The sequence below is a fragment of the Ochotona curzoniae genome, unplaced genomic scaffold (assembly GCF_017591425.1).
Source record: "Ochotona curzoniae isolate NIBS_2020 unplaced genomic scaffold, NIBS_Ocur_1.0 contig_50, whole genome shotgun sequence".
Classification (NCBI taxonomy): domain Eukaryota; kingdom Metazoa; phylum Chordata; class Mammalia; order Lagomorpha; family Ochotonidae; genus Ochotona; species Ochotona curzoniae.
Window position 1 is genome coordinate 5,260,379 of NW_024466446.1, and position 12,786 is coordinate 5,273,164.

The 12,786-nt window shown below is 53.3% G+C and overlaps 1 protein-coding gene across 2 annotated transcripts in view; it reads left to right on the forward strand.

The window, feature by feature from the left end:
* The window catches only part of PTCH1 (patched 1), a 45,364-nt gene extending 33,686 nt beyond the window's left edge, over nt 1-11,678 (forward strand). For both annotated transcript variants that reach the window (XM_040988735.1, XM_040988736.1), the window contains 8 exons: nt 375-517; nt 1,978-2,161; nt 3,422-3,702; nt 5,305-5,442; nt 6,432-6,574; nt 9,004-9,103; nt 9,565-9,819; nt 11,030-11,678. In XM_040988735.1, the coding sequence (XP_040844669.1) occupies nt 375-517; nt 1,978-2,161; nt 3,422-3,702; nt 5,305-5,442; nt 6,432-6,574; nt 9,004-9,103; nt 9,565-9,819; nt 11,030-11,593 (1,808 nt within the window). In that variant the 3' untranslated portion in view covers nt 11,594-11,678. The remainder of the gene's footprint in view (nt 1-374; nt 518-1,977; nt 2,162-3,421; nt 3,703-5,304; nt 5,443-6,431; nt 6,575-9,003; nt 9,104-9,564; nt 9,820-11,029) is intronic.
* The last annotated feature ends 1,108 nt before the right edge of the window (nt 11,679-12,786 follow it).

Here is a 12,786-nt window from a genome sequence, read left to right on the forward strand (position 1 = left end):
TGTGGAAGATGCCCGTGGCTTAGCACCTTCCACGGTGTGCCATGGCTAATGAGCCCGGAGTATGTCTATCTCACTCTCACTGCTGTGGTTTCTCTCTCTCTTTCTCTGTCTCTTTTAGAAAGGTTAGATGTATGCTTGAGTGCATCTCTTGTACCGCTCCCCCACGGGAGGCAGTGACTATTAGCAATCTGCAGTTCATTCATGGAAACTGTAATCATATTAGTGGAAGTAGGAGCCAGAGACGGTTTTGATGGATGGCCAGCCATCCCCTGTCCCATCCCACTGCTGCCCTGTTGTTCTCACCCCGCCCCCATGAGCCCTGGGGTCCCTGTGCCTCAGAAAGGAATGGATTCCACACACTTGCCTTTTCCTAGGGCTCCAGGATGCGTTCGACAATGACTGGGAGACGGGCAGGATCATGCCCAACAATTACAAAAACGGATCAGATGATGGGGTTCTGGCCTACAAACTCCTCGTGCAAACCGGCAGTCGAGACAAACCCATTGACATCAGCCAGGTAGGTAGTTCCCTGCCTGTGCCCCAGTGGGCCCCGGGAGGATGCTGGGGGCAGCTGCTTGGGGGCTGTGCTGGGAGAAAGACTTTGGTCATGGCTGCAGTTCACCTCCTCCCACCAGCCACCCTAACTTACACACACACATACACACACTCACTCCAGGGGCCCAAGCCCCTGCATGATGGGGCCCGAATGTTAGCACGGAGTCGTTTGCGTGGGGTGGCCATTCTCCAGCTGCGTGCATGGCTTCTGGGCATGCTCAGGCGTGGCCAGGGGTGAGTGTGTGGATTTCGGATGGGTCCAGCCCTGCTCTGGGGTTCCTGCAGAACTTCCCTCCATTCTTTGTAGTAGGGCTTGCTGGTTTCACCTTCAGGCGTACAACCGTCATGCCAGTGATCCTCCCGGCAGCTCTGTTTATTGTCTGGCGTGAGAGGTGACAGATTTACAAAGTACATTGTTCGGAGTTATTACGGAGTGTGAAACGTCCAGGCTGGGCAGCAGCATGCAGCGGGCTGTCATGGCTGACGAGCGTGTGGGCAGAAGGGATGCTCGGGGACAGGCAAGGCACGCAGGGCGGCGGGGACCTGCGTGATGGGGCCAGCCACCCCGACTCCCGGTGTGTCATTTCCTCGGCCACGCTGCGCGCACCTGGGGCCGTGAGCTGTACTCTGTAATTGCAGACACGGTTTGAAGACACACAGTTGTTACAGATCCTGGTGATTAATGGAATCCAGAGCCCCAAGATCCAGTGTCCTCCCCGTTCACTCGCTTCTCTTCCTCGAGTCTCTGTCACTGGGCTTTCTCATGGCCTGGAGAAAAAAAAAAAAAAAAAAAGACCAGTGCGTTGGAACGGTTCCTTAATGTAAACAGGAAAAAAATGTTTCTCCATATAGAAAACCGACCCACACTCGGCAGCGCTCCGCCTGGGTGAACGCTTCCCCCCGGGGGCCTCTGGCCGAGGGAGCCCCGAGAGGTCGTGGTGGCATGCTAATCTCTTCCCCTCCGTGGCAGTGGGCACTTTTTGGAATCCACAGGTCAGAGGAGGCTAGTGTTAGCGAAATTTATACAGATGTTGTTTTATTTTTATAGCTCTCCTCCATTTACTGGGTGGCATTTCCTTCAGTGTTAACAAGAGGTTAACTGCGCACAGGCGCGGAAGGGGATGCGTGCCAGGTTTTCTCTCCCCTTCCCTTCGTATAAATATGTTTCTCCAGATTGTTCCTTCCCCGCCTTGGCTACAGTCAGTCGGGTTTAATTGCCTCAGCCGGTTTTCCAGGCCATCTGCAGAACTGTGTGCGTGCGTGTATGTGTGTAACACCACTGGCAGTTGTCCCGAAAGAAGCGAAGGGTGTACTCATTGGGGTTCCTGACCCTTGCACAACAGTAGGTGTTCCATGTCCCTGGGCGTCCCTTGGCCACCACCCTGATCTGAAGGGCCCCCCCCCAATTTCTCTTTCATGCAGCTGACAAAACAGCGCCTGGTGGATGCCAATGGCATCATCAACCCCAGTGCCTTCTACATCTACCTGACGGCCTGGGTCAGCAACGACCCCGTGGCTTACGCCGCCTCCCAGGCCAACATCCGGCCCCACCGCCCCGAGTGGGTACACGACAAGGCCGACTACATGCCCGAGACGAGGCTGAGAAGTAAGTAGCAATGCTCCAGGCAAGGATGTGGAGGCACCTGCTCCTCCCTCCCTCCCCACCCCCAAGTCCCCCCACCTTCACCCCCACCCGCTCTTCAGAGCTCAGCACCAAGCCGTTGATATTACCCAGGGTTCCGGAGTGTAAACAGAACCATCTATTTCTTTTCATTTTAAAACCCCAGGGCAGACAGATGAGGATGTGTAATGGAATACGACCCAGCACTCCGTGGCGTTGAGAAAGAATCTCTCTAATCTTCCTTTTGTAGCTTTCACGTGCATCAGGCCTGGCTGGAGAGTGCCAGCTGGTCCGTGTGAACGTTGGGGGATGCCTCCAGGTTGAGTGTGAGGTTGCCGGTGCAGGGTTTTATCGCTGGGGATTGTGTGTTTATCTTCCTTTGTCAACTCCAGTGTTTGAAGGGATTTTTGGTCACGTTGGGTCTTTCCCATAAGCCAACAAGCACCTGTAGCCTGTTGAAACTGGAGCAGCAAAGTGCCCCAGCCACAGCAGCGTCCTCTTCTAGCTAGAATTTGCCGGGTGGTGGTTTTGTGTGGCTGCAATGTACCCTTGGGTTTGAGGGACCACAGGGAACTTGTGTCTTTGGAGAGTGCGGGCCGAGAGAACACACAGGTCCCTTCGCACACGTGGCCGGAGCAGGAGTCGTGCTCACTGGCATGTCAACCCCTGAGCCTGGTGGCAAGCAGCCAAGACGTGTCTTAATGAAAATTTATAGTTGAGATTATAATAGGGCAAATCATGTTTAGCAAATCAACTGAGTGACCCCCAAAGGGTTCGGAACACACAGCGGCAGCCACTAAAGGCTTGTTGGGTAAGGATTGCTGTTGCTGAAGACTTAGCATCGCATTAGCAAAGAAGCACGGTCGACTTAAGTGGGTGCGGGCGCTAAAGGGATCAGGAAGTTAAGCAGTTTTTTTTTTTTTTTTCCTGCAAAGCATGACTCTGGATCCGATCTGCTCTTGTTAAGCGATTGAGGAGAGCAGTGTGTGCTTGGCTGTGGCCACGTGTGCCCAGCAGCCCAGCAGCCAGCCACCACCTCCCCCGGAACCACGCCCCCTCCCACCTGACAAAATGACCCACTCCTGCCCCACGCTGCACCCCAGCTCCAAGCTATTTCCATTCGCTTTTTCATCCAACGTGAAAAATCTATGCAGATCAGAAAGCTGCCTCGCTTGCTGGCGCCGTGCCTCCCCACCCCTTACCCTGCTCCCACCCTAACCTTGCATCTCTCCCCTTCATCTCCAGTCCCCGCTGCAGAGCCCATAGAGTATGCTCAGTTCCCCTTCTACCTCAACGGCCTGCGGGACACCTCTGACTTCGTGGAAGCCATTGAGAAAGTACGGAGCATCTGCAGCAACTTCAGCAGCCTGGGGCTGTCGAGTTACCCCAACGGCTACCCCTTCCTCTTCTGGGAGCAGTACATCGGCCTCCGGCACTGGCTGCTGCTGTCCGTTAGCGTGGTGTTGGCCTGTACGTTCCTGGTGTGCGCCGTCTTCCTGCTGAACCCCTGGACCGCCGGCATCATTGTGAGTCACCACGAGCGTCTTTGTGGAAGGCAAATTCCTTTTGGCATAGCTCTTGCTGCAGCCGGAAAGTCGTGTTTATGTCTGGGCCTCAGGAGGAGGGTATAGATTGCATCAGCCATTAACGTATTTATTCGACCGGAGGTGGCGAGGTTCGCGGCTAAGGTGGACCCTCTCAGATGGCTGTGATGGGGTGGGGAGTGTGTGTGTGGGGGGGACAGGGTTTGCTTACCACCCCCACCTCCTTGTCTGCAGCTGTAAAATCCTTCTGCAAAAGATAGGAAGCTTTTAAAACGTGCACTCCCCCGAGAGCTCAGAGCATTTCTTAAAGAAAAAGCAGTCCAGCTTCACTATTTTTTTTTAAATATTATTATTGAAAAGTGGCCTATGGGGTCTTCAGTCTAGTCCTGAGAATACTTAGAAGGGGAGGACAGTGGAATGTGGAGAAAGTGGCTGTGAGATGCTGCATAGGTCTGTGTGTGTGAGCTTGAACTCCCGGGAGGGGACATGACATAGTGCTGTTACTGAGCTGTGTGCTCTGCCTTCCTTGCTTTTCCAGAATATTCCAGACTGTAAGTCAGTTTCTTATAGAGTCTTTATTAAAGTTATGGCAATGTTTTCACTTCCTGGAACTATGGTATAGCCTTTAAAATACCCAAACTACAAAAACAGGCCTTTGTTTGGCTTTTTGGACTCTGCACAGCAGGTGCGCGAACAGGTGACAGTTGAGCAGAGCGTTTTCACAGGACGCAGACCATTGTCCATCTTTCGCCAGGAAGAAAGAGCACTTCCTGCTTTGCAGAGCTGGGGGGGGGGGGTGGGATTGTGTCCACCCCTCTCCCTCCACCCAAGACACACCAGCATCCACCTGCCACATCTTCTCTCCATTTGCCGCTCCTGGTGTTCCCAGGAACACGGAAGGTGGAAGCTCTCCTCTGCACTTACCTTTGCTCTGGTCTGCCCAGTTGCTCCCCGAGTCTTGATGCTGGCCTCTGGTCACCTGGGCTCTCCCCACAAGAACAGCCACTCACCTTCAGCCAATCTGTGGTCTGAGAGTGGGACCTCAAAAACTTGAATGTTCAAGTTGGAAGCTGCAAGGGATCTGTAATGGCTGACGTCAAAGCAGAGGGGAGGGGGCTTGTGTGAGACGACGGTCATCAGTTAACCTTTGGATCTAGGATCAATCCATTCATTCTCAAAACCCTTATTATCAAAGTAGAAGTGCTGTGTAAAATAGGTGTTACCCTGTATTGCTTGCTTAGGAAATACCCAGGAGGGGAAACGCTTATATATGATGTATATAGAATTGGAAGCCGAGTGATGGCTTCATCCCTATGCGGGGTCTTCAGAAGTTCATGGGGAATACAGATGACAAATAAACCACCTGTGCCTTTCAAAACATCTTTGCCGCAAAACAAATGTATCTGTTCTACTGTCTTCCATGCTTCTGAAGTCCCCTTGTGGATTGGAAAATGCCTCAGCCTTACAAATTAACTGTCCAGCTCCGCACCTCGACCCCACTTCCCAGCAGGAAGTAAACCGGACACCAGCTGGACAGGGCCGCAGGTGTTTGCTGCTCACTGATCGCCACGTGTCTTCTTCCAGGTGATGGTCCTGGCTTTGATGACCATCGAGCTGTTTGGTATGATGGGCCTCATTGGAATCAAGCTGAGCGCAGTGCCTGTGGTCATCCTGATCGCGTCTGTGGGCATAGGAGTGGAGTTCACTGTCCACGTTGCTCTGGTACGAGAGAAGAGCGGAACAGGGGGGAACATGTCCTCTGGTTTATTTGGGGCTGGAAGTGGGAACCTTTCTGAACATCCCATGCATGCCAGGGAGAGGGCTACAGACAGAATACAGGAGTCCCAGGATGTGGGGGATGGAGGTGCCTGACCACTGTCCTTCTTGGACGGTCAGAGGAAAAGGGCTTGGCGGTTAGCTGGGTCTTGTGGGAATTCTGCTCACTAGGTGTTGGCCAGCATTCATGTTGCCTTGGGGCCTGAACTTGTGGCTTTTCTTCCTGAACTAGGTTAGGTGTAGGGTATGTGTGTATGTGGCTGTGAGTGCTTGGAAAGCAGGTGAGGAGTTCAAGATAGAACGAGACCTCACTCACGGACATAGACACTGTTAGCTGGATAAATACAACTTTTTAGTCCTGTATTTTTTCTTATGATACCTTTGTGGTGCTTATCTGTACAATAGGCATATTTGTGCAAAGCAGTGATGGAAATTCTTGTCGTAGCATAATGGTGAGGAAATAGAAGGGGTCTTCAAGAAGTTCATGGGGAGGGCTTAGGATGAAAAAAAAAAAAACCTATGCATGGCTTTGAAAATGGTTTGTGCCAGACAGAATAAGCTGAGCTTCTAATGCCACATATCCATGAACTTTGTGAAACCCAGCCACCTCTGACACCAAGCAAGGACCATTTTGGAAGCAACGTCTTTAGACTTGTCCAAACCTGCGGTCATACTGTTACTGTTTTGCTGCTCTGGCTCTAGCATGGGAGTGGCAGGTGATTGTGCAAGGGGTCAAGGAACAGAGAAGGGAAGGGAATATTCCTGCTCCGAGTCACGACCCGACAGCAGAACAGGTCATTGTAGGGTAAGCGTAGATTTTGCCTGATGAGCAAGTCCAGTGATCCAAGCCAAGCACTGGGCAGTGGGCTGTGAGAAGCTCACACACATGGGCAACAAAGCTGACCAGGCCATCTCCAAACTCTCTCGGCTCACAGGCCTTCCTGACCGCCATCGGTGATAAGAACCGACGGGCCGTGCTTGCCCTGGAGCACATGTTCGCGCCTGTCATGGATGGCGCCGTGTCCACTCTGCTGGGAGTGCTGATGCTGGCAGGATCTGAGTTTGATTTCATTGTCAGGTAAGTAGGAGCATGGGGGAGCTTTAGGGCCAGCAGCACAGGCAGCTGCACAGCTCAGAGGCAGAGAAATATTCCTTTCCCTTGCTGGTGTCCCCAGGTTAGAGTGTTGGGGACATCTGCTCTCAATCCCAGCTTTCTGCAAGCACCACCCCCCCCACACACCAGGGAGGCATCCAGAGAGAGCTCAAGGGGTTGGGTCTCTGCCAACCCCATGGGAGACCTGAGCTGAGTTCCTAGCTCCTGGCTTGAGCCTGGCCCAGCCCCAGCCACCAGCAGGTGTGAGAAATGAGCTAGCAGCAGATGGGAGATCTTACCTAGCTGCCTCACAAAGAAGTAAATACAAGAAAGGAAGTTGGGATCAGGTGCCAAGATTTCCTAGTGGAGCCCCAGTAAGATGTAAGAAGCACTGCGCGTTGGACATTTTTGGACACTTGTTTTGGAGTCTCAAGGCAAGGCCTTTGTCTGGTTGACTTCATCAAGAATGCGGTTTTATGAAGTCTCAGGATTAGAGGTAGCTTTCCTTTGGGGACAAATTGGAGAGCTGCAGAACAAGAAAGACCATCTTCCCTGGACAACCCTGGCTGTTTGAGTGCCAGGCGCTTTTGGATCAAAAGCTGTTGCTTTGTGAAGAGGTGGGACCAAGATACTACAGCATCAGAACACGGATAGGGCAGACCCAGATGTGGGAGCTGATTGACTTGTCTAGAGAGAGATGCTTGTCTCTGTGCGTTGAAGGGTCTGTGGGAGAGAGACGGTACCCCTGTCATCTTCAAGTTAAGAGGAGCCAATAGTCTCACCACGTTTTATTTATCAGAGTCCATTGGACTCATCGTGGGGGTTCAGCCTCATACAAGAAGGAAAAGACCTCCATTCAGCCTGGCCCATTGTCTCTCACAAATAATTCAGAAACCAGGCCTGACACAGGGTGTGCCAGGAGCTCCCCACGGCAATCAGGATGTAATGAATCCCTTCAGTTTTGGGGATGCCACCTGAATGAGGGCATGTAGGCACGAAGTGGCAAGGGGGACAGTTGCTTGTTGCCCTATACGGACGCCGTGACTCCCATTTACTAAAACTGGCTGGAACAGCCCGATAAAGCACTCTCCGAGGTCGAACAAATGAACAGACATTGTATACACTAAGCCGTCAGGAATCTAATTGGTCTGTTTATGCTGCGGGCAGATGGATGGAAGGCAAATGGCTTAATGCCTGCTGCTGATATATGTGCCTGCGCCGAACGTCCCAGCGGTTTACATTACAGCAAGACGCTGGCGGCTCAGTCTTATACTAGTACAGCTCAGAAGTTTCTGGTGTTTACAATAGCCACGAGGTATTTGTGTTTTTATAGGGGGTCCTTTCTGCTTTCATCTGCTGCTGAAGCCTATAGAGACAGGGCGAAGTTGGGTGCCTGTTCCGTTTGCACAACCCCAGAGGGCCATTGGCAGACAGATACCTTGTCCTTGCCTCTTCCCAGACCATTGCCCACTGCCATCCTTGTGGCCCCCCAGAAATCATTAGTTCCAGAAATGCCCCCCCTCCTCACGCTGCAGCAGAGAGCATCTGCCAGGCCCACCTTTGTACCGGTGAAAACTCATGGGCCTTTGCCCTCTGCCAGCAGCGGTGGGAAAGCGGACCTCCTCATGCACGCTGCTCTGCTTTCGGTTGGCACTGGCCGAACGCGAGCATTCAGAGATGCTCAATTGTGCAACAAAAGCCAGCCAGCAGAACAGCCCCGCCATTGTGGAGAGCCCACACCCCACACAGTACACAGCTCCCACAGAATGGGCAGCATTCTCCTTGGAGACACTGCTGGCTCCTGTGTTCCTAAGAGCTTGCCATCAGAGCTCTTTGGTTTAAAAAAAAAATGCTTGAAACTTGCAGAATTTCTGTGATTGGTGTGAAGGCTCAGGGGGCAGGGAGCAGGCTCACCTGATCTCCCACTGACTACAGACTTTACGAATTAAGAAATTAACCCTCCTGTCCCTTCCCAAAATGCAGAGACATTTCACAGTGGGTTAGCTGCACACAGAAGCAAGGGGGGCTTTCCTTCTGGACTAAACGGTTAAGCCTCTGTACCCTTCACTCCACTGTGGCTCCTATTGGGGTCTCCTGCAGGCCCCTCGGCATAGGGACCCCTTGGCATGGTCGACGCCTTCACTTTGAGTCTACACAGCCCTCAGCTGGCGTTCTGTGTTTCTCTGTGTTCGCGTGGTGCGTTCATCAGGACCGTCGTTAGCCCCTCCCACCCCCAGAGTTCAGTCAAGTCCCAAAGGGATTTTATCTTTTCTTCCCTTCTCAGAGTAGTGAGTTGCACGTTTACACACCAGCGAGCCTCCTGCTGAAGCTGAGCAGTCATCCGGAGGCTTGCTCAGAACGCTGGCTTGCATCAGGGCTCATGTCGTTGACAAGGATTGCCTCCTGTCTTCTAGGTATTTCTTCGCTGTGCTGGCCATTCTAACAATCCTGGGCGTCCTCAATGGACTGGTGTTGCTCCCAGTCCTCCTGTCTTTCTTTGGGCCGTATCCTGAGGTGAGTCTCCAGGCCGCCAGGTGCTGGGCGTGCATACTGCGGGTAGAGCTTTCCCTGGGGCCGCCCTGCGTGTAGACATAGATCTGTTTCCACACTGACAGTCATGGTGGGCTGGTTTTATTGGTTGCTTGGTTGGTCCTCTTCTGTTTCTTTCATTGAGTATCTTTGGTGCGGTGAGGGTGTGGGGACAGGTCTGCTTCCATCTGGGGTTTTTGAGCCAGCCAATGAGAAGCCTGCATCTGTATAATTGAACCTCTTCCCCAATCAAGATGACTCTTAGCTTTAACCAAGAGTCCAAAAGTACACTTCCCACCTCTTTGGTCCTACCCATGGGACTTGAGGTGGCATAGAGGAGGGGAGGTGAACATGGCATAGCATGCAGGGCTCCTGGGCACCACACTTGGAACGTGGAGAAGTGTGTGTGGCCAACAAGCTAACTGGACCGTGACACCTCCCAACAGGTATCTCCAGCCAACGGTCTCAGCCGGCTGCCCACCCCATCACCTGAGCCACCCCCGGGCATGGTCCGCTTCTCCATGCCCCATGGCCACATGAACAGTGGCTCCGATTCCTCTGACTCCGAGTACAGCTCGCAGACCACGGTATCAGGCCTCAGCGAAGAACTCCAGCATTATGAGACAGAGCGGAGTCCCAGGGGCCCTGCCCACCAGATGATGGTAGAAGCCACAGAGAACCCCGTCTTTGCCCGCTCCTCTGTAAGTCACTTCAGGGCACCAGGGAGGGCCTACACATAGGTCGAATCTCGTGACATCACCTTTTCTTTCTTTCTTTCTTTCTTTCTTTCTTTCTTTCTTTCTTTCTTTCTTTCTTTCTTTCTTTCTTTCTTTCTTTCTTTTCTTGTTACCCGCAGGCGTGGCTTTTTCTTAGCTTTCTCCTTTTCACTGTTCTCATTTCTGTTGTTACTATGATTATTAATTATTATCCCAAGACTTTCCCCATGAACTGCCTCTAAGCTCCTATTTCCATGTGGCAGGAAGAAGCTGAGGAGCCAAGCAGCCTTCGGGAAGTTACAGATCATACTGTATTCCCCAAGACGGTTCCCCCAGCCCCCATGCGTGCACACACACACCACACACACACACACACACCATCAGCACCAGGAGCTCCTCCTGGCAAGCGCAGGGAAGCCTGCAGGCTCCTGTTGCTGCACCGGGGGCCCCCCTGCTGTCCCTCCAGGAAATGGGTATTCCAGTCCCAGGCCAGAGCAGCCCTTCCGTGAAAGAGCCAGGGGCCAGCCAAATAACCTAAATTGTCCTCCCCTCACCCCCCATGAGGATCCCCGCTGAGCTGTAGTGTGAATCTGGTTTTGTCCAGCGGGAGTCTAAAAATAGGTACAAGCTGAACGACTTTGAAGTTGGTCACGGTCTTGGTGATTGACGTGGTCACTGTGCCGCTCCAGGCTTTGTATAGAGACCCGGAGAGCAGACTCCTTTAACAGTCAGGCAGAGCTGTGCCGCTGTCCCGTGAAACTTTGTGCGACTGTTGAAAGCACAGCGCACTCTCTCAGGTACTCAGCTCTCCCAAGGCAAGGAGCTACCTGCAGCCAGCCGGCCGCCGCTCATGGCCAGTGAGCCGGTCAAGTGGCTCATATGTAGTCCGGCTCTCCCCACTGGGAGTTGAAGGCGCTCAGGGCCTGATCAGACTGGGCAAGGTGGTATAAAGGGAGCAGCTGGCCACTGCCTGACCACAGCCCTGTGTGTGTGACCAGCTCTTCTAGAGGAAATGCCTGGAATGTAGCAGTCAGAGCAAGCCCTCTTCTGCTAGGGCCTGGAGGTTGTGAACACAAATGTCTTTACGGGGGAGGAACAGCCTGGGTGTTTGCCTGCAATTGCCTGGGCTCTTTGCAAAGCCCAGTACAGGCTGTGCCCAGCACCACCACCTTAACCCACCTTCCCCACTCTGCAGGTGGTTCATCCCGAATCCCGGCATCACCTGCCCTCCAACGCTCGCCAGCAGCCGCTACTGGACTCAGGGCCCCTGTCCCCTGGACGGCAGAGCCAGCAGCCCCGCAGGGACCTCCCCAGAGAAGGCTTGCGGCCGCCCCCCTACCGACCACGTAGAGACGCTTTTGAAATCTCTACTGAAGGCCACTCTGGCCCCAGCCACAGGGACCGCGGGCCACGCATGCACAACACCCGGAATCCGGCATCGTCCAGCGCCTCCTCCACAGCCACCCCGGGCAGCGCGTTGCCCGGCTACTGCCAGCCCATCACCACCGTGACAGCCTCTGCTTCGGTGACCGTAGCCGTGCACCCCCCGCCAGTTCCTGGCCCCCTTGGGCCTGGACGGAATCCGCGTGGAGGCCTCTGCCCCGGCTACGAGGGCTACCCAGAGACTGAACCCGGGCTGTTTGAGGACCCCCATGTCCCGTTCCATGTGCGCTGTGAGACAAGAGACTCCAAGGTGGAGATTATAGAGCTGCAGGACCTGGCGTGTGAGCAGCGCGCCCGGAGAGGCAGCTCGGCCTGAGGTGCGTCTGTCGGGAGTGGGCGACTGGGGACCACCTGCAGCATCAGTGCTCCACGCATCTGACCCTGCAACGTGTGCAAGCTGCCATCCCACAGGAATCAACCCGATTGCAGACGGGTCTGTCCTACCCCCACTGTGAACCAGTTGAGGGGGTCGTTAAAACTCACAGCCCCTGACCGACTTTACCTTTCTCCTACTTGCTGGTTTTGTTGTTTTGTTTTGTTTTCTTTTTTAAGATTTATTGCTTATTTGAATGGCAGAATTACAAAGAGAGAGAAAGATCTTCTATCCATTGGTTCGGTCCCCAAATGGCCAGAATGGCTGGGGTTATGCTAGGCCAAAGCTAGGAGCTTCATCCGGATCCCAAGCACTTGGGTCATCCTCCGATGCTTTTCCAAGCATATTAGCAGAGATGGACTGAAAGTGGAGCAGCCGGGACTTGAACTGTTGCACATATGGAATGCCGGCACCCTGAGCTGGCACTGTGCCAGCCTTTATTTGCAAGTCTTCACTGAAGAGCCAGGGCAGCTGCCTTGGGTCTCCATTGTGGCTAATGCCTAGACCACCCCAAGAAAGCTTATATGGCTGGGACCACCAGGAGTCTGGGTACTCTCTGCCAGGGCTAAATGCCCGACTGGACATGGCCAGCGGGTCCCAGTGTCCTCAATCCCCAACACCTCACCGGTCACCTTGTCCAGCCTTCATCCGTTGTAGATGTGGACTCGGGCACCTAGTGCCCAGTTTAACTTCGCGCTTTTTTTTTTTTTTCCTTTTAAAGGGTCGTTAAAATCTGAAGCAAAGAGGCCAAAGATTGGAAGCCCCGCCCTCCCAGCCCCTTCCAGAACTGCTTGGAACTATGGGAGAGATGAGCTGTGCGTGGGCTGGAAAGCAGTTCACTGTTACTGTAACGGACTGTATTATTTGTGAGATATTTCTATACATATTTAAGAAGTGTACACATATGTAATATAGGACAGAACATGGTAAAGTGATGTCGTCTGTCTGGGGGTTTCTTCCCTTCTGCCTTCTGTCCCTTACCCTCCCTCGCCCCTGGGAGCAGAAGGGGTGACAGAGGGAAAGGCCATCATAGGTTCCTCCCTGTTTGTGCATTGGCCCGAGTGCCACAACCAAGCTTAACGTAGTCTTCAGTTCCAGCATATGTTGCTGCTGCTTCAAGATTGTACAATTTACCT